Source organism: Rhipicephalus microplus, chromosome X (genome assembly GCF_043290135.1).
Source record: "Rhipicephalus microplus isolate Deutch F79 chromosome X, USDA_Rmic, whole genome shotgun sequence".
Lineage (NCBI taxonomy): Eukaryota > Metazoa > Arthropoda > Arachnida > Ixodida > Ixodidae > Rhipicephalus > Rhipicephalus microplus.
The window spans coordinates 471,930,845-471,956,721 of NC_134710.1; the positions used below are offsets into that span (position 1 = coordinate 471,930,845).

A 25,877-nucleotide genomic window follows, 5' to 3' on the forward strand; every position below is an offset into this window, starting at 1 on the left:
CTAAACGGACAGTGTCACCGGAAGATGTTGTCAAGAACCTCATGGAAAAATATCTCCCGCTTTTCATGGCCCCTGTGACCGCTCACCCCGATTACTCTGGCAGCGACAACACCAACTTAGACGCCGACTTTTCTATTGAAGATGTGCACCGAGCTCTCCATGAGCTCAATGGCCGCTCAGCCCCTGGCCCCGACGGCATCACCAACAAGCTCCTACGCAACCTGGACGATCCCTCCGTCCCCTACCTCACCGACACTATCAACGAAATATGTAAAAAGGGTGAGATACCCGATGCCTGAAAATTAGCTCACACGATTCTCATACCCAAACCGAGAAAGGCGCCCAGCCTAGATAACCTACGCCCCATATCTCTCATGTCGTGCGTGGGAAAAGTGGCTGAGCACGTCGTCCTCAACAGGGTTGGTCGATACCTCGAAGATAACGACTGCATCTCGCACCACATGATTGGCTTCCGACCAGAGTTATCCACTCAAGACGCCATGTTACTCCTAAAGCATCAAATTCTAGATGGCGGAAACACTCGGGATACTCGTGCAATACTCGGTCTTGATTTAGAAAAGGCCTTCGATACAATAACGCACTCGTCAATCTTGAAAGCGATCGCAGCCCTCGGCCTAGGTCATTGATTTTACTACTTTATCCGCTCTTTTCTCACTCGACGCAGAGCCGTCTTCCGCGTAGGAGACCTAGTGTCGGAAGAAGTGGAGCTCGGACAGTAGGGCACTCTTCAGGGATCCGTCCTCTCGCCCACGCTCTTCAACCTTGTGATGATCGGGCTTTCCGAACGACTTTCGAAAATTGACGGGCTAAATGACACTATCTATGCGGATGATGTAACCATATGGTGCTCCACAAGGTCGGATGGCTTCATTGAGTCCGACCTGCAAGAGGCTATCGACACCACCTAGTCCTACCTCGACCACACCGGTCTCAGGTGCTCACCCGCGAAGTTGGAGCTGTTGATATATTTGCCCAAACACCGGGGTGTCAAGCCCAATGGGTTGAAACCTCCGGCAGAACGCAATATCACCCTCCCCACCGTACTGTACCCAGGGTAGACACCATCAAGGTCCTCGGCATCATCATCGAGTCCCGCGGAACCAACACCCAAACGGTACACAAGCTCAGAACTAAGACTGAGAATGTCATACGGCTAGTACGTAGAGTAGCCAACAGGCACCATGGCCTGAAAGAAGACAACCTGCTGCGTCTCTTACATGCGTTTGTTTTGTGCCATTTTACCTACGTTGCTGCTATACACAAATAGCTACGTGCTTAGCGTGATCAACTCAATGCGCTTATTCGCAAGGTGGTCAAACGAGCCCTTGGTCTCCCTATCACCACTCCAACGTACAAACTGCTCGATCTTGGCGTACATAACACGCTAGAAGAGATCGCCGAAGCTCAGGAACACGTGCAATTGACCCGACTCACCACCACCAAGGCGGGCCGCCATATTCTGCGTGAGCTCGGCTTCTTCTCCTCGAAGGCCAAGGACTCCCCAGAGTTGACCCTCATTCCCCGTGAAATCCGCGACTTTATCACGATCGCTCCTATTCCACGAAATGTACACATCGAATACAACAGAGGCAGGTGCTTTGCGCGGGCGACCGCCATTCTTAAGCGCATACACATGGAAGCGGACATCTCGTTCGTGGACGCCGCTGCCTATCACAACAACCGAGTCTTCGCCGCGGTCGCGGTATCATCCGCGCAGCAGACTCTTAACTCTGCCACAATTCTCACCCAAAACCCTGAAGTAGCAGAGCAAATAGCTATAGCTATAGCTATGCTTGACAGGAGCCCCGCCGCGGTGGTCTAGTGGCTAAGGTACTCGGCTGCTGATCCGCAGGGCGCGGGTTCGAATCCCGGCTGCGGCGGCTGCATTTCCGATGGAGGCGGAAATGTTGTAGGCCCGTGTGCTCAGATTTGGGTGCACGTTAAAGAACCCCAGGTGGTCTAAATTTCCGGAGCCCTCCACTACGGCGTCTCTCATAATCATATAGTGGTTTTGGGACGTTAAACCCCACATATCAATCAATGCTTGACAGGAAACGGGAATTCATCTACAGCGACTCAAGGCTAGCCATCAAAGCCTTCGAACGCGGAGTCATCTTCGACCAGGCCCTACGTATCCTGCGCAAAGCAGACCCGAGTGCCCTGAAACACCATACTGTCATCTGGTTCCCCGCCCATCTCGGCTATGTGCCGGGTGACCTATCCAACCTCAACGAGATCGCCCATGATGCAGCGTGCGCACTTACCGACCGCACCGCCACAGGGCAACCCCATTTTGCTGGGTTGGATACCAATCGGGATGCACCAATTACGTACAATGAAATAACAAAGCACTTTTACCTGGAACGCTGCATTTTTCCACCCCCACATCCGAAACTTAACCGACCGCAGGCATTAACCCTACGCTTATTACAGACACACACGTACCCACACCTTGCCACGCTTCACGTTTATTATCCTCATGCATACCCCAGCGACACATGCCCATCATGTGGACCCACAGCGACACTGGCACACATGCTCTGGGAGTGTAGAACAACTCCTCCCGACTCTACCTCAAGCAAGTGGGAGAGGTCCCTCAGAAGCTCACTCCTCGCCGACCAGCAATGGCCCGTCCAGCAGGCCCACGAAGCGGCCGCCACGTACTCCTTGTCAGTCCCTACGTGGGAGACGCCCGCTACGCGCTAAGGGCCCTTACACGTGCTAGCCGCACAGCCGCTCCGCACACTCGCACCGCACAAATGGGCGAGAGCGGCCGTCTCTGTGACGTGAGGCAGAGCGGCTTTCAACTTTTGCAAGCCGCAAGCCGGCTCGCATGGCTCGCCTCTCATTGGCTACTGCGAAAAACGGCCTGGATGGCCGCCCCATCGGCTCGCTTGGCAAACATGGCGCTTGCTGAAGTGGGCGCTGCAGCGACATGGAAAAAGGAAAAGAACAGCTGATTTTATCGTTGTGACCATCGTTAGCACTGTGAGACTACAGGGGAGATATCGGTAGCCAGCCAGTGTTCAATTCCCCGTCAGCACGTGTGATCGACAGTAGAAACGAAGAAACGAGCACAGTGTAGAAAGTGTGTTTGCGGATGCGAGTGTCGTCGTTTCGTGTGTTTCCTGGGTTGTAGCGTCCATCTTTCAAGTGTAATTGCAAAGGACTTCGAAGATTTCTGTGATGTAATCATCCACCTTTCTAAAGCAGGATATGCGTTTAGTGCGAGCCGAAGTGAAAAGTTTGTAATCATAGCAACAAGTGTTAGCGTCGGGTGTGTTCTGTGTGTGCCGTTCGTCGCAGCAAATAGCATGCACTAATTTTGAATGCTTGCGTGTGCTAGCTTCTGCTACGATAAGGAAGGGCAAGTTTTATTGCCCGTCATTCGCAATGCGCAACGCCGTACGAGTGCTGTTGTGTGTAGCGCTGTGGTGAGGTTCTGTGGGCTGTGTCACATTTGAGCGATTCTGTCCGGTGTTGTGAAGTGTGTTCATGAAATATAAACAGTGAAATATTTACGAGTGTACAGCTCAGTTTCCGATTCATGTAGTTGCGTGCATGTGCCCTGAAGAGGAGCTTGCATACAACACTTTTTTGTGCATGTAGCCCCCCCCCCCCCCCCTTATTTAAGGTATGCTTTATGATCAATTGTCTATGAATGCGTGAAACAAGTTATTGTAGACCAAGTTTAAAGCAAGTGTAAGTATCGCAATAAATTGTCAGATGTTCAACAGCAGCTGCCAATACAGTATCAATAATTTTGTCAATATTGCAGGCAGTTATGCTACATTACTTGAACACCATGACAACTGATATAATATGCGATGGTTATCTGCTTGCATCAAGCATTTGAAGAATAGTTGAACAATATTTTCAATATTCTGCCGCAAATGCCCATTTCTGTCTTTTTAAACATGCATCTGTCATCATCAAGTGTGTAGCAAATATTTCAAGCATATGTCAAGTCAAGAAAACTTCAAACAACAAAAATGCCTATTATCGTTAGCTCAGTCTTGGATGTCTGTTCCTTCTAAATAGTGCACAGAAACTGAAAAACGTACGCCTTGTCTCCAAAGAAGGATGCCGTCTCTCAATCAGCTAAAATATTTTATCAATGAATTACATGAATACGATGATAATTCGTCATTCTTGTCGGTATTAGATATTTCTCAATTAGTACAAAGTAGCTGAAGGAACTTCTTGGCAATCCTGTACACTGATTACCTGTCGGTGGCAGTTGTTGAGGCTTTTTGGGTAAATGAAATCAGCATAATTTTCCAAGCAGGCTATAATGATTACATCCAGCTATATGTGCATGTTTTTGCCGGGGAGGTCTTGAGAGATTTCTGGAAAAGGCTGAAGCTATTCCACTCTGTGAAGGTGGGTGACCAGCCAAGCTGTGTCGCACAAGGATTTTGTTTGCTTACTTTTTATATTTATACATCTATTAGAATTTTTAAAATTTTAGCATATGCTTCTTTAAAGGAGTTCCACCTCAGTTTATGTGGCCTAGAGGTGCAACATGTGGGTTATGTATTTATGTAAGCATTTATTCCTTTGCTCTTTAATTTTTTCATTCACCTTTTTTCTGTCAAATTTTTTATCCACCAGTAGTTAGTGGTAATGTTTGCCCTATTTCTGTGCTGCATACCCACTAAGAGCTTTCTGTAGATTAGAAATGTGTTTGCAGAGTCGCAGTACAGCCATACTTATTACTTTCATGGTTGCACTGACGTCAGTCAATTTACCTAGCGCGTCAGCTGCGACTTAAACTCAATCTGGACGCATACAGTCCCTTAATTCAAAATTTGAATCTGGAGACAGTTGACGACCATAATTTTCCACAAGTTTCCACACCAAGCATGTCTAATTCATGGACTTTCTCGTGAAGAAGCGACGCTGTTGTACCGCATAATAACCGGCTGCGCATATACCCCAGCCTGGTCATTCAAGACTGGGAGATACGCTTCCCCGTTCTGTGCCTTCTGTGGTGACATCAGGGATATTGAACATTTCATTTGGCTTTGCCCACAGTTTAATGTGCAAAGGGCAGCGATGATCCGCCCTTTGCGGAAAGGCTGTCATAGGCACCGGACAGTTGATGACGTCATCTTTCCTGAAGAACCCGCGGCAACTAGGATGAACGTGCAACGAATTTTGTTAGCCTTCCTGCGAGACACTGGGCTGTCTGACACGTGGTGACATTTTCCAAATTCAGGAGATGCTCAGGCGGAACAATTGCCGGCCTTGCAGGCCAGGCCAACCCCGCCTGCTGCAACACCACCACCACCACAACCACCACCACCACAATTTTTCGTTCAATATGTAAGCTCGTGGAGTTGTGTGGACCTATACAGTAGAACCTCACTGATACATTCCCGCTTAGTACGATTTCCCAGCTGAATGATATCGGTGGTTTAACATTTCCAAAACCACGATATAGTTATGAAATACGCCGTAGTAGAGGGATCTGTAAATTTGGACCATCTGTGGTTCTTCAACGTGCACGCAAATCTGAGCACACGGGCCTGCAGCATTTTCACCTTCACCGAAAATGCAGCTGCCACAGCCCAGATTCGATCCGCCGACCTGCTGGTCAGCTGCCGAGTACCTTAGCCACTAGTCCACTGAGACAGGGCAATGATTTCCCGGCTGATACGCTCGCAGTCGTGAAAATAAATTAAACCAATTTAGATCATAAGTATTTTCAGATCCTGCACTTATTGTGCGCATTTTTTTCAGAAACGTATCAACGTTTTATTGTATATTGGTAGCATGCATCATCAATGTAAGACATGATTAAAAGATGTGAGACATGATTCCAACATCGCGGTATAGGTAACTTCGAGGCAGTCTAGTCACGTAGTGACTAACCTGTTTTGGCGAGACGACGTCGCTGGAATGTTGTTGTGTCTCTGTGTGCATGAATAACAAAGGAACCAGCACGTAATGAACTGATAGCACTGACGTAATAGCAGAGTTCGCATCCCACTGTGTCGGTACTGCAACATGGCTGTTTTAGGGCCAGCAGTGCAAGCCATTTATAGCCTTGCTATCAAGAACATTGAGAATACTAGAGTGTAGTGTGATAGCGTTAGCAGCACCCATTTGTATGCACACTATATTCACATTTACTGTACGTACTGTATTCACATTTACATATATACTGTATTCACATTTGCTTGCCATTCTTCATTTCTTTATGAACACGTGAACCATGCTGTGAAGGATGGAAAATTTGTGCACATTGTAGAATATTGGCCGTTGTAAACTTTCCCAAGGTGCCAATTGCGATTGTGACCGCAAAGTACCTACTATGTGTCTGTTAAGCAAATTATGCTCCTGCGTAGCTGTGAATGTTTTAAATTCTGTGGTAGTTGATCACGATGAATTATAGCTGGCCACTTTGTAATGGTTTGTCTTGCTATGACTTATATTAGTGGCTGATAAAACACTGTACTTTTGTTAAAAGGAACCTGGAACGGTTTTGGTGATTTTCTACAAACACATTGGGCTGGTAGATTAAGTCTCAAGGGTTATTTAGAGACCGATTTGAACGCTCTGCGTAAACTGTGTAATTTATTAGTACGCTTGAAAGCTCCCAATCCCTGGAAATCGGTGCAGATCGTTGCAACTCGGTCAAATGCATTTTAAACTGCCCATTCAAAGAGCAACATGCTTCTCCCAGAGCACGTCAGCAGCCACGTCAACATGGCTGCTTATCTGACTGGCTGTCATGGGCTGTAGAATGTGCAGAAGTAAGATCAACTGGTAGGGTGGCAACACCTATCAGAGCAGATATCAACCACTTACTTCGTGGTCTTTCTTTATGTTGCCAGACGGCGTGCGTGCCACCAGGCGCACTGCGTGATGGCCTCCGAGACTGCACGCAACCTGTCGGTGTGCCATCTCGGAGGTCTAGACTGGTAAAAGCTCAAAAAGGCGAGCACCCTCATGAGAGCTCTGCGATCGCCAGCGTGCCTCGTGAGTTGCGGCAGTCAGGCATAAGTGAGAAGGATGGCATGATATAATTATCTGTAGCGGCCTTGGTACACTGCGTGTCACTCAATTTATGGTGCGAATGGTGTCAAGATGCTCTAACCTAAACGCTGACAAAACTTCAAAAAAACGTTACAGGGTCTCTTCAATGAAAGTTCACCGAGTTGTATAAACGTTGAAGTAAAAGAATAGGTAGGGCTACATAGAGGCAGGAATGCATAATGGAGATTCAGGTAGGGGAGCGGCCTAAGTGCAAAGTCGGAGGGGCACACACTTGATACTTCATGAGCTCGAAAAGGAGGAGGAGGGGTAAATGAACAAAGAAGAGGGATCTGTAACTTTTGTAAGCGCTAAATGCACGTACGTGACACGAGTGAAGGACACAGGACAAGCGGTTGGCTCGTCTTACATACGTGAATTTAGTGCTTACAAATGTTATGGATCGATACCAACTACCCTGAAGACAGTGCCTTCTCAGAGAAGGAGGAAGTGGAGAATACCAAAGAAGCATGTGGCTTGCGTAGGATGCTGCAAACGATGTTTTGTGTCATCTGTACATAGGCGTACCAGTCGTGGAGAACAAGGGGGGCGCGAGCCCCCCCTCCCCCCTTTCGACAGTGCTTACTGTTGGCTGAATGCCGGGGAAAGCAACAATGGAGGCGAAGTTTGCCTTCACCACAGTATTCACTGAATTATGTTAATACGAGGGAATATTACAATATAGTGAAATTTCTCCAATATTGTAGTTGTGGCGATTTTCCTTGTAGGCTCTTGCGGTGCGAGCCGCCTAAGCGGCGCTTTGGTGCCTTGTGGTGCAGCATTGCAGAGCAGGCCAGCGCTGAACAGGGGCCCAATAACATTGTGTAACTTGTCCACGTTTTCGTTCTGCTGCGACTGGCTGATGCAGTCACGGATGCGAACGAGCAAATTTTTTTTGGACTGGTCAAATGATCTGCTGCTTCAGGAAAATTATTTTCTTTGATCGAAAATAGATATCAATGCTGCTTTGACGAAGCTGCTGTGAGCTGATTTATGTTACACATTTTTTTTTAATTTTCTAGTGTTATCTGGAAGCGCCAAAAAGGGGTCTCCGCTTCAGTCTCCGATAAACCTGACCAGTCTTGCTTATGGTAACTTGGAGCAATGGTGGCAGCTTGCAAAGTGGCGACGAACAAAGCAGCGGACTCCAGCACAATGGGAATCTCAGCTTTGAAGCTTGTCCTCTTCCTTGAGCCACCAGACCAAGGAGAAGGTGAAAGAGCATGGTTTTTAGCTATGGAGGCTTAATTGAGTGTCAGGCTAGTAGGTTTTCATTCAACTCGAATGGTCTTTTGCAGCTCAAAATACAACTTGGGCAGCAAAGAAGCACACACGTGCAGCATTGTTGATTTCTCTCTCTTCCTTTCTCTCAGCAAGGACGAGCTCACAGAGATGTGTGCTCGCACAAACTACTAAACGCCTTTATGCTGCAAGTTGAAATATTTTATTACGCTCATGTTATTTCATTTTGGAAGCTGCAATAAGTAACCGTTGATAATGTGACCGGCAGCTACTTTATTTGAATATTATTTGAATGAATATGCTCTCTGACTACCCCAAAAGGTATTACACTCACGCCGAACCTTAACTGGGAACCACACATCTTGGCCATGTGTCAGAAAGCGGAAAGGAAGTTATCTTTCTTGAGAAGAAAACTGCGCAATGCACCACCACATATTTAAATAAATGCCTACAAAACACTAATTAGACCATGTTTAGAGTACGCCGATCTCATCTGGAGTCCACATCAAAAGTACCTGATTAGTAAAATTGAACGAATACAAAAATTGGCAGTAAGGTTCGTATATTCAGAATTCGCGAGGCAGTCCAGCACCGCAGATTTACTCGCAAGGGCAAACTTAAAACAACTTTTTCAACGCAGAATAATGTCACGATTAAAATTCCTTTACCAATTATATCATGGTCATTTCCACATATCACGCTCTCATTATCTGCAAGATCCGCCTAAACAATCATCCCGACTAAATCATTCTAAAACAATACGCCAACCTTTAAGTCGTGTAAACGCTCACAAACATTCACTTTTTCCGTCAGCTATCTCCCTCTGGAACAGCCTACCCAACGACATTGTTTGTTGTAGTACGATTGACTCTTTCATCAACCGCATACAGTGTATTGAATTTGCACCATGATTCTTTTTTTTTTTTTTTTCTCTGGCAATGTATGTATTTCGATGTATCTGTGTACCCACTCCTGCTTGGGCCGTGAAGGGCCTGCAGTATATTCAAATAAAAAAAAATTAGGTATTGTTCAGTGCGTGAGTGCCCTGTTTAATGTGCATGCGCTGTAATGACCACCACAAAATTTCACATTCCTGATGTAAGAGGCAGGCGATTTTATGGCACACAGACAATTTTAAATGACAAAGAACCAATGGCAAACTCTTACTTTTTTGTGGTCGTTTATAAGTGGTCCCTATACGGTGTGTGTGTGTGTGTGTGTGTGTGTGTGTGTGTGTGTGTGTGTGCGCGTGTGTGCGTGTGCGTGTGTGTGTGTGTGCGTGTGTGTGTGTGTGTGTGTGTGTGTGTGTGTGTGTGTGTGTGTGTGTGTGTGTGTGTGTTTAGGTTTGCCCCCACCCCCACTCGCGAAAGAGTCGGTACGCCCCTGCATTTGTGGATCTTTTTTGTAACATGCATCCCTTCCTGAAGTCAATCCTTCAACCAACTGTGAAATCCTGGAGCCTCTATGGAGGCTGTATGGTTCTTCGAGGTCCGGCAGAAATTCCAGTCTGCTTTGGTCTCTGGCTCACTGACTTCAATGTGTTTGTCTGAGGAAGGGCTTGTCCTGTTGAGTACTCGATTCCTTCTCAGGATGCTGTCTTCCAACTGAACTTCATATGACCTGTCATAAGTTCTCCTAATTATTGTCTTTGACTCATGCTACTGTTTTCTTTGGTTGAACGGGGACATCCACAGACCCTTTCTAATACTTGGTGAATGCCTTGCTCGTCTGTGATGGTAGCTCGTGCTTTTCAGCCTCTTCTACATTCTTATTTCACTCATATCGACTGTTTCTGATTGCAGTAACTGTGAAGCTAGTGGCACACTCATTTTAGTGTGGTAACTCATTGACACCTGTGCTGCAGTAACATTCTTTTCTTGAAGTGATCTGTTTTGTTAATAAGCAAATGCCATTTGTGGGTCTGATTTGTTAATGCTAGTCGAACCCAAGCTTCAGCAACAATAATACACATAGATTGAGGTTGAGGCAGAGGCTTGCACTTGTCGAGCTTGGGGCACTGGGTCTGGGTATCTGCTTTGCGCACGATACGACAAGGTTGTGACTTGGCTGTACCGGAATGACCTCACACTGTTTCGACACCTGGCACAGACCAACTGCAGGAATCTACGTTTTTTTTTCACTAAACAGTATTTTCTGTATTCTTCACGTTTGCTTATCAACATACTTGTACAGTTGCACGATATACGAAAGTTGCCGTGCGACTGTTGACTTGCCTAACATCCCAGAAGCCTAGTGGAATAAACAATGCAAATCAAGATTGTACATTCTTCTCTCCCTCGTTGCCTGTTGCATGCTACAACAATCACCCTTAAGGCGAAATGTACACATTTAATTTCTATGTTTTGAGCCCCTCCTTCGTCGCAATCCAAATGTATTCTTTTTTAATTGAAATAGAAAATAAACGGAGGAGTTTTTCTCACCGTGTCACCGTGAAAGGGGTTCCTGGGCTGACGTTCGGCAATGCGGTCTTGTGCATGAGATCCGAAGTTCAAGCAAGATTAGAAATTAAGCAACGTGGAATAGGTAGGCTTGCTTTAGGAGCTCACGGGAATACACCAAATCAGGGAGTACAAGGTGATATGAGATAGACATCAATTGAAGGCAGGGAAGCTAGCAGCAAGATAAAATTTGAGAAGCGATTGAGAGAAATGGGGGAGGAGCGTTGGGCTAGGAAGGTTTTCAGCTACTTGTACATGAAGAATGTCGATACAAAATGAAGGAAGTGAACCAAGAACTTGACTGGTAAATACTTCGAAAACAGCAGGTGGCCAAACCAAAAAGAACTATCGGTTAAAAAGAAAGTGAAGGAAACGAAGACTGACTTGTGGAGAATTGGCATAATTAAGAAGTCTGCACTAGAGATCTATCGAACTTTTAAGCAGGAAATTGCCAAGAAAAGGATCTATGATAATACTCGGGGTGGTTCTCTACTGTTTGAGGCCAGGACGGCAGTATTGCGAACCAAGACATATCGGGCCAAATACGAAGGGGTAGACATGGTATACAGTGCATGTGGAGAGGAGGAGGAAACTGCCGAACACTTGATAATGTTCTATAAAGGGCTTCACCCTATAGTTCAGGATGATGGCGCAGAGTTTTTCAAAGCACTGGGGTTTAGGAACAGAGAGGGAAAAATAGACTTTAAGTTGGTAGAATTAACTAGAAGAAGGTTATCTAATTGGTGGCTAAAGTCAAGGCACGGGTGAAAATTAAACCCTTCACCGCAAAGTACCAGTCCTCAACTCCACTTTTTGAAGAAAAAAAAAGATAAAACTAATGGTTAGTTCACTAAGTATTACGGCTAGGTGGCGTTAGCCGCCGCCCGATCTAAAGGGTACAGCCACATCCACCCATCCATCCATGGAACGGTGCTGGAAAGTAGTGTCGCGTCCGGGATCCCATTGGCACGGGCCGCTGTCCTCGCTCGTCTCACGAGGGCCTCTTGGGTCTTTGGATCTGAGCTGGACAGAGCTGCCTTCCACCCTACAGTGTTGTGCTGCGCTCTGGGTTGTAGAGGTGGATTGTGTGGGTATTCCCATACCATGTGGTACAGGGTGGCTGTTTTGGTGACGCAGAACCTCCACTGTGCACCGAGAAAGTAATAGCGTATGCTAACGCATTACATATGAGTGCAAAGCTTAGTTGCACTCTTATAATAAATTAATTAAGAACAAGCCATCACTGAGCTCGCAATGGGCTCGCACTTGCATGAACAAGCGCAATGAGCTCGCGACGGCCGGCGCCCGCCATGCTAGGCCTATCTGTTGGAGTCGTGAATAATCAGCTGTTGCTGCTGTTGCGACGTGCTTGTCGTCCATGAAGGCGATTTATTAATTATTTTTATGGAATGAAGCGTGGCTGTGCATTGTTGTTTGTTTTGAGCTTCATTACGAAGATACGAAGTCTGACCGTGCATGTCGAGACGCCGCATGGGGGCGGAGCCTGCCGCTAATAGCTTCTTCGCCCGTGTGTGTCCCGAAACGTCGCATGTGGCAATCCACACCATGCGACGCCACATCGCACGGAAAATCGCACGGAAATCGCACGGAAATCGCACGGATAGACTTGAAGTAGTTTTGGGACGTCATACTGTCTAAAAGATGATATTTACAGTGCACATTCGTACAGAGACACGCTTTATTCAGCTTCACCAACTGTAAACCTTCGGCGCAAGACTAGCACCCAGATTTTTTTTTAGTGTGTGTGTGGGGGGGGGGGGGGGTGCAGCAGAACGACTAATTTTGGCGACTAGTGGTCGCTGTGAATGCGTGTAAATATTTTAGTATACACCAAAAGTTCAATTACGAAAAAGTTTCGTGGTGAAGGGGTTCGGGTTCCCTTCCTCTCCCCTTTCTACTACCGGCCTTTTAGTGTGCATTTGAAACAGTGTTTTTTATTAATCTCCCAGCTTTCCCACAAAACACAAGAAAAGCTAAAAAACTTCTAGTAAATGTTCTAAAAGGACAGTCCAAAAGTATATAAGAAGTCTTGTTGAGATGTCATTTAAACTTAAGCAGCTTGAAAACCTCCTGTAGCTGTGCTAACGCCACGTTAATATACGGCTTGAAAACTTCTAGCAAGAAGTCTAAAAACGTCTTTCTATATTTTTAAGGAACCTTTGTGAACGTTTATTATACTTATCAGAAGCCTGGTAAACTTCTTGCCAAATACTAAAAAGACTTTTGCTAGATATTTTAACACCTATTTTGTACATTTATTTTTCATGCAAACCAGCTTGTTGAGCGTTTCCCGTGGTTGATTTGCTGCACCATGTCAGTCTTTTACAATTGTTGCATTTAGCTGTTCACTGTCGAGAGTGACAAGTAGGAACAGCAACATATTTTGGTATCAAATTATTGCTGGCACTATTGTAATCAGCAAAATTGGTGTCATAATTGTTGAAAGAACTAATTAGTGACTGCCGCGTATCAATACGATAATTTGTTTTGCTTGGAGACAAAACGGGCTTTTAAACGTCAACTCATTATTGTTTCTGGTGTTGCCTGGAATGCATCATACTGCACATCCAAAAGTAAATGCAATATTTCAACAAATCTTGTTGCATACTTGTAAACTTTATTATACATAACAATGACTGCACACTTTGTCCCAAAACTTCCATGCTTTATAGTAAATATAATTATACAAAGCGATTGAGGGGCTGACCAGAAGCTTGGTCCAGGAACCTGCACACATACAAAAGGCACAAACTGTTCTCTTCGAGCAGACTTCTATCAGTGCAATGAAATTTAGAAGGCTAGCTTAGCAAACACATTGGCCCAGTAGCAAATGTATAAAGGTAGAAAATTTGTTACAGGCAAAAAGCAGCAGTCTAACAATTTATTTTTTTCTCCCTCAGTGTGCCTAAATTTAGGTATGTTAGAACCAAGAGTAGTTGAAATTCATGAGTTTCACCACAAATCTGTGTTTAACAATCCAATTCTGACTTTCGCAACGCCCAGAATTCTAATGCCATCCCAAAATGCTCGCACAAAAGACACAGTGAGGTAAAAAACGTTACAGTATTCCAGAATGCCTACTGTCAGTCATGATTAACAATGTTAAACATGGTTAGGTATCACTAATATATCACAAATTGTTAGGAATTGGCAAAGTTAGGTATGATTAAGTATGACAATAGAAAATCACTCGATTGCACTTACGGCAATAAATTCGAGAAAAAATTGAAATAAGGTCCCAAAAACATTAAAATAAAATATTCAGTCAATATTACAGTGAAAATAAAACCATTCATCTGCTACAGCCTTACTGCAATGCAAAAAGTTCGACTTTAGTTGACTAACTGCAGATTACACATAAATTAAACATGACATAAAACCTTATAAAGCAGCACTGACACATTCAGAGACTTGCTTTGTGCTTGTAATAAAATTCAGCCCTAATAACAGAAAACTGCCTTTGCAGATAAGTCATGTGTCTAGGGGAACACAAAGTAAGGCAATAATACTGTCAGCTGCCCAATCAACTAAGAATACCGAAATTTTGGTGCCTACAATAAGTGGGTATGTTTGCATAGAAGAGTTTGTGGCAGTCATGTTTTCTACACACTCCTACTTGGAAAAATTCTTCGAGCATGTCTATGCTCTGAGATATTTCACTCGGAAGTTTATTGTGCTTTTCGTGATTGCGCATGAAAGGCAGCGAGGATTACCAAAACGTTACTTCCTGGTGAGACAAGCAGTCAGTGCTTGCGATTCTAGCCGGTAGTAAAAAGGTAACCAGTATAATGCTTGTCTATGGCTTCGATCCATGATAAGATTATACGCGGCACCTCAGGGAGTACTAGCTGTGTGCTAGTGCTCACTGTCTTGCATGCATAATGATACAAGCCCCAACTATATTTTCCAGCGGGATATCTGAGCACAGGCATGCCAGAATTCTTTGGATCTATGTAGAAATGTGACTGGCTCAAATTTTTATTACGTGCATGGCTGCCTGCTGCAGTCACTAATAAGTTCATTATTGAATCGTATTCAAGGGCACGGCTGACATTGATAATTATTGTTGCACATTGTGTTCCCCTGAACATTTAGCTATCTGCAAAGGTGGCTTTTACACACACAACTTACATCGCTGACTTTTTAAAGAAAAACAAAAAGCTTAACATTGAACATCCTGAACATGCGAGCTACTTGAATACAGCCACCAGGTGGCTCAGGGAAGTTCCCTTTCCATAGAAAACAGAAGCCATGCGTGGATGCTGTACATTCAGTTACCAACTTTTCCACGAGCCACCATTGACGACAGGCTTGTCCGGAATTCTTCCACCCTTAGTTCGTACGAGGTGCATGCATAGGCTGTGATGGAAACACTAAGAAAACAATTTAATGACATGAACGACATGTGTCTCTCGAAAAAACTGAATTTCTCAGTATATTTAAAATGATTTGGAACAATGTGTCTTAACACAAGCAGGATGTACACAAACTACACAAATTACAAGCAAAACTTTCTTGATGTTTTGGCGAACACAGTTGCAACCTTATGAAAGAAAATATAATTTCCACATCGAAGATGTGTCAAAACCATGTTTGAATTGCGCTCGCGCATAGTGTGTTAAAAGCAAATTCAATGACAAATCAACACATGCATAATGATAGGCACTTTCATCAAGTATCCATTGCAGGACACCTATGTTATTGAACATGAATTTGATTTCAATTACAACTAATGTAGCTTTTTAAGGCTGCTCACACTGAGACAATTGTACCTATAATGTCATAAATTGGTGTCAATAAAATACTATTGTTTGCTGCCGAATTATGGTCATCAGTTTCAATGATTCTGGTTGGCTAAAATGGCAGTACCCCTCACTCAAGCACCACAGGCTGTCAATGTAAAAAAAAATATATGAGGCACCCACCTTGAACCACACTTGAAAAATTGAATTGCTGCACAAACTTCAAGGAAAACAAGGGAGACAGGAAAGAGCGCAGTCTACCAACTGTTTATTGTCGTTTCTTGAAGCCAATATATACGCATGCTACGCTGCGCTTCCACGATGTGCACAAAACCAAAGATGCCGCAAACAAAGCCGACCCAAAACAAATCAAATCAAAATTGACTGCCACCACAATGACAAAAGTGAAAAATGGCATAATACAAAAGTGACACCCACCACAGTTTAAACTGCGTATTCCCAGGGTGTGCGCTCATCTTTTTTAAAATTTATCTTTTATTATTTATTGCCCCAAGCATCAACAAAGGCATGAAAAAATGAAAACGTACTCTAGAGACTTTTGTTTAAAAAACACTAAAAAACACTGAAAATAGCGCTTAGCACCGAATAAAACAATAAAATAACAATTTTATATTCACTCCAAAAAGCCCCAATTGAGCAACTCGAAGAAGCAGTACGCCGAGAGAGTCAAAAACTATAATAACATAAAACTTTACAAAACATTACGTAGCGTCACATGGGAAATAAAACAAGAACACTGATGAACAAAACAAAAGAAGAGAAAGGGAAGAGAACACAATGCAAGGCGTTAGCCCCAACATTACACATGACCATGTAGGAAGACCTTTTCCCTGTCCGAAAGTGAAATCGAAGGCATGTTTATGCACTTGTCATTATATTGCCTGATAAAGTACGCTTCGATAATCTCCCTTTCGATATTTTCACGGGCCTTAGCCATGACTGACGCATTCTCAAACCGGGGGGTGCAACCACATGTCCTACAATGGAAATCTTAATGACCACCATTTTTTTTTCCTTTTACGGCCAGACTGTGCTCACGCAAGCGTTCGTTGAGGCAACGCCCCGACTGCCCTATGCCCACCTTCCCACACGACAAAGGGATCAGATATACAACAGCAAATACACACCTAATAAACACGTTCGCATGCTTTTTTTTTGTGCATTTTGCCTTCTTCTGTTTAGTCGTTAACGAACAGATCTGACCTAACTTTGTAGGCACTGAAAACAGCACATCAACACCGTACCTATTAGCCACCTTTTTTACATTGTGGGAAACACTATGTAAGTAAGGCATAACATGTACAGCAATGCAATTTTTCAAGTATGAACCAACTAGTCTGCAGAAAAGTATTGCTTGAACCACACTCATCGCAATAAAGCATACAAGCTTCTGCAACAATCTCCGGGAACCAGAATCTTGGAAGCTATTGACCGCGATTTAGCAATAAGATCTGATGAAACTGATTTTCGAATTTGTATAATTCCTTCAGTGCCCATAGCTTGAAAACTTGCAGTATATATTTATTATTCTCAAATAAATAAGGTGTCCAATTTTACATTTTAACAGCAAAACGTGCACGACTTATGCATGCTTACCATGATTTATAACATTATCGCGAGTTTTGAGTGACAAATAAAATATTGATTCTGCACATACCACAGATTCCATCAACATCTGTAGCGCATGCCTAGAAAGTTTACCTTATCCAATATACTGTTAAGCTTGTCATTAATCAGAAAATTTCATAGGAGGTTGTGCTATAAACTATTCTTAATTTTCATACACATAAAAGTGTTTATCACAGTTTCTGCACCAAGGTTGGGCGAGGTGAATGAAATATTTATTAAAGCAAACCAAAATACAAGCATAGTGGAAACAAGCAGAGCAAAATCCATGGTGCTCGAACGCGTGGACTTATGACTGTATTAGTGCTCGCACAGTAAGGTACAGCAATTTGGCCACATTTAGCCATGATATATCAGTTCTAAAATACAGTTCAGGATAAACGAATTGCTTAAAATGCACGGATTCAGGCCGCGTGAGGCAACCTATGTTGCTGGTGTATACCGAAAGTTAGAATTTTACCAAAGGAGCTGCATGAACACTTAAGTGTAGGTGCAACCTTTGCGAGCCCTACCTAAGACGATGCAACACGCTGCACACGAACACGCCTCAACTCGAGTATTACGGTAGTTTATAAACACGCATGCTGGCGCGGATGCACACACCAGCATACATTCGGCAACTCGCAAGAAAAAAATTGAGAGACGCCAAACAGAACCTTGCCAACACTTTTATAATAGTAGTCATAACGTATAAATACTGTAGCTGTATAAAATGGAACGTACAGCAGATCAAACTGCCCCAGGCACGTTCACTTCAATAGCGCACAATATCAAAAGGCATCAACGCCTACAGCTAAGAAACGCCCCAGAATTAATAAACAAAAAGAGTGGTCGCTCGCGAGCAGGGCCCCCCTCCAACACCACTGCACACAGAGGCGGACAGCCGCCACAACTCTGCTCGAATCTGCCGCCGAATTCCCGCTACGGGTGTTTGCTTCACACTCCATTCAAAAGAGAAAAAAAAACTTGTCTGCACTTAGCTTCGCACAACTTTGTCTTTACACTGCTGAAGTATTAGAGAAAAGCTGGGTCCCCACGAAAAACAAAAGTTCACTTATCATGCACATCGTAGGAAAAACGTGGTGAACGCAGTGATAACAAAGCGCCGTTAGCAGCAGTGTGGTACATACCTGGCGAGTGCTCCACGATACGAAGCCACACGTCTTCGCTTGAGTATAGCGCATCTTCGTAATCAGCAGCACTGACAGAACACAAAAGACGAACAAAAAGCGCAACCACTCTTTTAAAACACGAAAGAAATCGACTCAAACCCGCTTCTTCGAGAGGCGACTGAGCGGCCGGTAAACACGCCCAGACAAGTAAAAATTGTTCTAGCCGCGCAGGCGCACACCGCACTTCCGCATCTTAATTTCCTAATGCTGACTAGAGAGCTCAATTATTGCCGTTAAATATGTAAAAAATATGTAAAAATATATACTAGCTAAATATGTAAAGCGAATATTATTTTGATTAAAAAAGACAGATACATAAAAAACCCCGAGACCTAGTCCGCGAATTCTAGAAAAGTTCTAGAAAATAACTTTTAGCAAACGTTTTGAAAAAGACTTGTAAAGAACGTTATCTTGACGTCTTCTAAAGAACTTCCTTTGAAAAACGTTTATTCAACGTCAAATATTATACCTAGATGTCCGCATACCTTTCTAGTAGTTTCGAGAAGTGTATACGACGTTTCGTGTTTCTTGGGTTTCTGAGTGCAGCTAACTTCCAAGTAATCGGCCCAGTTATTCCGTATATTGTAGACGCCTAACCAACGAAGAAAGAGTTAGGACAGAAGAAATCAGTATAAGATATGCCCTTTCTGAATTATTTTCGATCTCTCACAAGGGCTTTTATTGAGCTCAAATTCTGCAGATTGGCATGTCATATTTCAAGGGCTATGGCATCATGTGCTAGACATGAATGATGGGCAGGTACGAAGAAATCTGCATCAAGAACGTGAGACGGAAGAGCGACTCCTGCAGTACTATTCGACTGCAGCACCACCGCTTCGGGTAATGCGGAAGGGATCAGGTGGAGAGGCGCGGTCACGCCCATCAACACTTCTAGTACACTCTAGCGCACCGGCTGGGCATGCCCTCTCCTATCTTTCCTTCCTCCGTGCTCTCGAGTTAGGTATTTCACTCTAAGGGAAGTACAGGCTTCGGATCTGCTTCGAATGGATTATGTTCTTGAAATTCACGATGCTTGTTTGCTGAGTGTAAAGCAAAGCGATATAAAGGTATGTTTAATTGAAACTTGCTTCATTTTTGTACGCAAACCTTATTGCAAAAAGTTTTCGTGACTAGGCGGTAGGAGTGAAACCAGAGCTGCTATTATGGACACTCTCTAATTCCGCCATGTTGTTAAATTTCATAGTGGCGGCTATTTAAGCCAATCAGAGAGGTCGTAGCAGCTCACTTGGCCAATTAGCATCGATCAAAGGTGGAATATGACTACATGACGGAATTCGATAATGTCCAGAATAGCTTAGAGTTTCCTAAATTTAACTAGAGGGGACTCTGTCGCTGCGATAGTTCAGCAACCATGGGAATGATGGGTAGTCACGGAGGAAGGAAATATAGGAGAGGCCCTGACGTCACTCCTTGTGAAGGCGCAATGAAACCGGAAGTCAGCCATATTGACTGGGCAAATTCTCCTCTCTTGTTTACATCCGAATGTAAAGCAGAATGCACGACTCTCTCTCCGGGTCGGAAAGCACGTGAGCTGCGCAGTGCGCGTGTCATGACGATCCGAAACGAATGGAACGAGGCTCAACACTCTGGGCCAGCGCGACACCTTCGGCGAAATCGTTTCGTCCGAGTATTAACAGCGAGTGACAGCTCACCGACAATGAAGCAAGTACAAGAGAACGTGCGCTACACTCTAAAAAAATATCGAGTAAAAATGGTGTCTTTTTGTCCCACAACAATAATCGTCATCAGGCTTGCGGGCGTTTCCTTTATTCAAAACTCGGCGCTGGCCAGTTTCCTATCGAGAATGCAATGTAACCCTGATAATGGGCATGTCGATCGTGACCGGAATGTACCGGGCGCGGGGCAATAGCACAAGGATGGAACGCAATATAGATTATGATTATTGTTGTGGGACAAAAAGACACCCTTTTTAGTCGCTCTTTTTTAGAGTGTAGATGTACTGACAACGGCGAGTGTTTTCACGTCGTTAATTCAGCAACTGTACAGACAGCACGATCGGTCGTGCGCCTTCTACGGTTGCATTCCGCCACGCGGCTGACGCAGCGTCCGGCCACTGTGTCCGCGTTTCGCGTGAAACTCACCAGCGTCAGCATTCTGCGACCGTGGTGACTTTGAGCATGGTGCAAGTGACACTTGAACGTGGTTGCTGTTACGTTGAGATTACATGCAATGCTGGGGGAGAGTGTACGAAGCGGAACAGAAAAGGTGTTTTAATACGCACGTGCAAGTCGTTACTGTACACACACAAGACAAAACTGCGTATGTGCACATGGTCCTCGTTGCGTCTTGCTGGGCTCAATAGCGTCGTCCGTTGTCACAAGCAGGAGCACTGCCCAACCGTCACTGACCTGCAAGGCGTTCGTCATCGTTGCGCTTCATCATGGTGCCCAACGCAATTCGCTGAACATTAATTGCTTCATCCGCATCATCCGCCGCATGACACATGGATATGCACTCATACTACGCACTGTTGAAACCCAGTGATGGACAAAAAGATTTGTAAACGTTGCTAGGGGTACAGTAATTGACAGGAGAACACTGCGTAACCAATAAAGCGGCGCAGAGCACGGATATTGTCCGCCCCCGCTCAGCACGAGACTTGGTAGGTGTTCTGTGTGGCCGCTCGCTGCAAGACCAGCTCCGTTGCGAAACACGTAACCATAACAACGCCGCAATTGTGCCCAGTGAATATGGGCGCCATGATGTCATTTCCTCCACACTTTTCACGTAGTGCGCCGGCTCGGCATGCCCTCTCCAAAATTTCCTTTCTCCGTGTGGGTAGTACACACATTTGCCTAGTCTTCATACTTGCGGGTGGCGAGTAGTACTTGTGGCTTCGTTTATTGCTGTGTTTCGGTTTTTTTTTGAAAGAAAGATTCATCTCTTTTCAACTTCATGGCCCGATTTGGAAAGGTAAGTCTAAAATATTCAGGTGGTGAAGCGCGATCACTGAACATTCGCTGATTTTTTTTCGTTTCGTGAGAAAACAGCTTCAAGCCACACGAACACACACGTACGGAGCCAAAAGCAGGTCAGAAGTACGAAGATTAGACAAATGTGTGTACTATCCATCATTCCCATGCTCACTGAAGCGCCGTGCATCGCAGCTCCCATAGACACTTGCGCCAGAGTTTTCTTTAGTGTATATTAGGAAGCTCTATGCAGAATAGCACCCCCTGGACAAATTTAATCACCAGGGTATGCATTGTTCTACCGTTGCATTTCATATTTTGCATCAAGATGAATGAATTATTCTTTACGACATTTAAAAAAACATTCTTGTTTTACCCTCAAAAGTACGCAGTATCTATTTATGGAAATAACAGCACAGTAATAAGTGAGAAACATTTAACGTTTCGTCTGCTACAATGTCAGGTGCGTCTGTTCAAGTGGACTGCCCCCAACGCACCTCTCGTTTTGTTGTGAAGTCGAGTCATAAGAGCGTGGTGGTACGTCTATTTCGCGCCGCCGTCGTTTTGCAGTTGATTTCATTGTGTTTTGGCAAGACGCCCTAAAAACAAACGTGAACTCGATGTAATATCTTGCACTGGCATGGGACGCTACATCTATGCGCAGCGGTGAGTGGACGACGCTTCGATTAAACGGTCAAACACGACTTATACAGCTCCAGCGTTGCAGTAAATTGAGAGGCCTCGCAGTTTTCAGCTTCTTTGAACAACAAAGGCGCAGCTTCAGTCCTTTGCACCCACCGCACAACCCACTCTAAGCGAAGAACGAAACTGAAACTGTAGAAAAAGATCCGTAGACAGTTCGCGCTGGCTAATACGATCTAGTCCGAAGCCTGTACTTCTCATAATTCCCATAAGGGTACACGATTGCAGTGCCAGATTCCTCTCTAGGTAACATTGTATGAAACTCCATGTTCCCGACATGGCCTCTGAGCTTGCGGGCGCGCGGCGTGGTTCCTCCGGCCGTCCTGATCACCGCGCTCCCCAGCAAAACCACTGAGTATCGCCTCACGCGCCCAGCTACCATGAGGGAGCGCGTTTAATGTGGGTTCCTCTAGCGGTGGTGACCACGGCAGAAAGCAGAGGGCGCGGGACTTCAGCGTGCCAGGACATCAGCGGACTTCAGCGTGACTGCGAAGTACAAATCCTCAAACTCACTTTTTAAGGAAAAAAAATAAATATAGTTTTGGGTTCATTAAGTATTACGGCTTGGGGGCGCTAGCCACCTCCCGATCTAAAGGGTACAGCCATATCCATCCATCCATCCATCCATCCAGGGCCGTACCCAGGAATTTTTTTTTGGAAGGGGGGGGGGGGGTTGCGTGTAGAACGGCTGCCATTTTTTTAAGATTTATACTGGCTTATATTCGTGAGTAAAACAAGTACATCGCTTACTTGTAATAATTCGATGGTACTTTTCAATTATTTGTACGAAAATAAAGAAATTGGTATGTCAACCTCAAATTCTGGTTAAAGCAAGAAATAAGTTTGGACAATAGCACCACCAAAGCCGGGGACACCGCGACCAACGGCTCCTGATGAAGTAACACAATGTAACGGCGGTACAAAAACGGTATGTATGTGTTACAAGCTGCCACTCTAGCGTCGCCAGCGCGAAGTCGGCGACGGGAATGGCAGCAGGTTAGGTCGTTCCGTACGTAAGCAGAGACAGTGAAGAGATCAGAGACGTATGGGGGGAAAAGCAAAACTCTAGTGATATTTCAGCACAGCAGAGGAATCTAGTACAACACTTAATACCAACTAACAAAATACATATAAAATCAATAAATCAGCTTACAAGAGAGAAGTATTACAAACTACAAAAAACTAACCAACAATAAAACTACAGATGAGAAAGTCCGAAGGTATAAACAGGTGAAGGGATACCTGTGATGACCGGCAGCGTTGAGTCCACGGCGATCGGATGCGAGAAGTCAGAGAGAGTTCTGGCACAACTGCGATGTCGGGTGTTTCCGGGAGGCTAGTGCTTGAAGCCGATCTCGGGCAGGTTGAGCTTACTCGAGATTCAAGTACCGATGCCTACGTTACAGACGTTAATTTCGCGTCACAACTAGACGAATGGCTAAGTTTAGGTGGCCAGCCGACACGGAGCCACAACCACTTAAGGGATACTTCTTGATCTCCTTCTACACCATGTTGGTCAGCAACTACACTGCTTAGCAAGGCGAAATCCTGCTAAGATTTAAATCGACCTCCATGTCCCCTGATCCTCGTCCTGGGGGAAAAGAGATCTCTACATAGGTCCAATCATGCACGTTTCATTGTTAGAAACTCCACCCTAAAATATATTGACCACGTTCCTTTTTGATTAGGAGAGGGTCCTCAACTGAGCGAGAGTGACAACCTGTTGGGTTTCTCTCATACGGCTTGTCCACAAGCAGTTTTGCCCGTGGGAATGGTCAGTTTCCTTGGTTTCAGCCGGTGCGTCTTGCAGTCTACAGCTAGTTCGGGGTGCATCGCGGCCTTTGACGACCCTGCCGACGCCACCGTAGGTACAAAGGATCAAACATCGGCGAAGAACACCCCATTCAGTACTTCCCTGCACTAAAGGCCAGTCTTTTCATGAGCGAACGGTTCCACCGGTCTGCGGGGGAGTGCGGCGCCCGTTAATTTGCCGTTACGCCGGGTCGCAAAAATGGCAGTCCGTGACAGCATGTATGCAAGCAAACAAACAAGTCGCCCGACATTCCGATCTTCTTGTTAACGTTCGCATATTCTGCTTGCTGGATAGTTTCCTCGTAATTGCGAAAGGATAGAAGGGTTGAAGCTTGGGCTAGCTGGATTTAGCTTTTAATCGACCCTTGAAACATAGAGGGAAGTTTAAACGAGGAAGTTTTTCCTTCTCGGCAACTTGCAAAATTCTGTGAGGACTTGTTCTTGGGTCACTTGAAGTGCTCGATGGATGCTGAGCAGTGCTAGTCTGGTCAATCTGTCGTTGTTCATACGATTTCGAAGGTAGCTCTTCAGCCTTCTGAGTGTGGAAAAAGTCCGTTCCAGGGTCGACGTCGACACGGGTAAAGTCGCCAGGATAGAAAGTAGGCTGTGGATGTTCCGAAAAAAGTCGCGGTTGCACATCTCTAAGGCCTGTAAAGCAAAAGCTGGGCGTTTCTTTTCTTCGATCTGGCAGCATTTGTTCACCCACAGTGTGAACTCTGCTTCTGCTTCAATGACATTAGCCGAAGGAATGTCGCCAAGGTAAAACTGCACTGCATCATCAATATCAGAAAGGCTAGCCGATGCGCAGAATTTCGGCAGCAGCATGTTAAGGCCAACCACGACCTTCTTATGGGCATCGAACCGGTCTCTTAATTGATTTTCGAAGTCAGCCAGCAAAGGCAAATACACATTCCTCCGGTAGTACTCTTCGGCAGTAGCAGAAGGTATGTTGCTTCTTTGCATCTGCCTTCCAGTGATGCGTGGTAGGGCCATCTCAACATTTGTGATCTTCAGCAAAGAGAGCGACTTCAGAAAAATCTTATTAAATTCCGTTTCCGCACTAGCCCTTTTTGTGTAAAGAACGTCTATAACATTCTTTACGTGATCGCACGCTTGAGCCAAGTCACAATCAATTTTTTGAAGAAACTTGCAAAGTGGCAGTGTCAAAGAGAAGAGGTCGCTACAGATCTGAAGCGAAACGACAAACTCGGGCTTCGTAATGGCATTGAGCAGTTGAGAAGCTTTTGATGAAGTATCAGATGACGCAGCCTCTTCTTCCAAATATTCGAGGAATTGTACAATAGGCACATACAGTTCAAGAAAACGCTGAAGTGCATCGTGACTCTCTACCCACCTTGTTTGGCAAAAGGAGAGAACTGATTTTCTTTTTTCTTGTGTCAAAGCTTCTACTTTGTCTCGCAGTTGGTTCGTCCTCTGTGGCGAAGCTCTCACAAACGTACAGGTTGAGGATACAGTTTCCAAACAGTTGCGGATGCTGGGGAGTTTGCATGCGTGAAGCAGAGCAAGGTTCAACGAGTGGGCGCTACAATGCACGTACAACGCTTTGGGCGCTGTTTGACGAATGAAGGCTTGAACACCGTTAAGGTGGCCGCTCATTGATGTGGCGCCGTCGTATCCTTGCCCGCAAAGTAGGTTCAGGTCAAAGCCATGACCTCTAAGGCTGTTCAGGATTGTGCTCGCCAGCGCCTTGCCAGTGAGATTGTACACGGGAACGAAATCTACAAAATCTTCTTTAAGAATGGGCACCCCCGACGTGTCGTGTCCAACGTACCTTACACATAGGGAAATGTGGGCGGTGCGAGATATATCAGTGGCCTCGTCAGCTAGAACTGAAAAACACGAACCTGAGTTGACGTTTTCCACTATATTTCTTTGTATAATTTTACCACAGAGGGTGATCAACTCATTTTGAATTTTTGGGCTCGTGTACAGCGCACTCGCCGGAGATGTTTCCATGTGAGCTCTCATGGCGGCATCTCCCCATTTTGCTCTCATCCTAAGCAGTGCGCGGAAATTTCCATCATTTTTGAATGACAGCACTTC

The 25,877-nt window shown here is 45.0% G+C and overlaps 1 protein-coding gene across 7 annotated transcripts in view; it reads left to right on the forward strand.

Moving 5' to 3' along the window:
* Positions 1-25,877, forward strand: part of Ctl2 (Choline transporter-like 2) — a 380,476-nt gene that overhangs the window by 15,536 nt on the left and 339,063 nt on the right. For 3 of the 7 annotated variants that reach the window (XM_075881408.1, XM_075881410.1, XM_075881409.1), the window contains exon 2: positions 8,085-8,275. The exons of 3 other annotated variants lie outside the window; for them this stretch is intronic. In XM_075881408.1, the coding sequence (XP_075737523.1) occupies positions 8,167-8,275 (109 nt within the window). In that variant the 5' untranslated portion in view covers positions 8,085-8,166. Of the gene's footprint in view, positions 1-8,084; positions 8,276-25,877 lie in introns of those variants that run through there. One more of the 7 variants, XM_075881414.1, reaches the window with a different exon arrangement.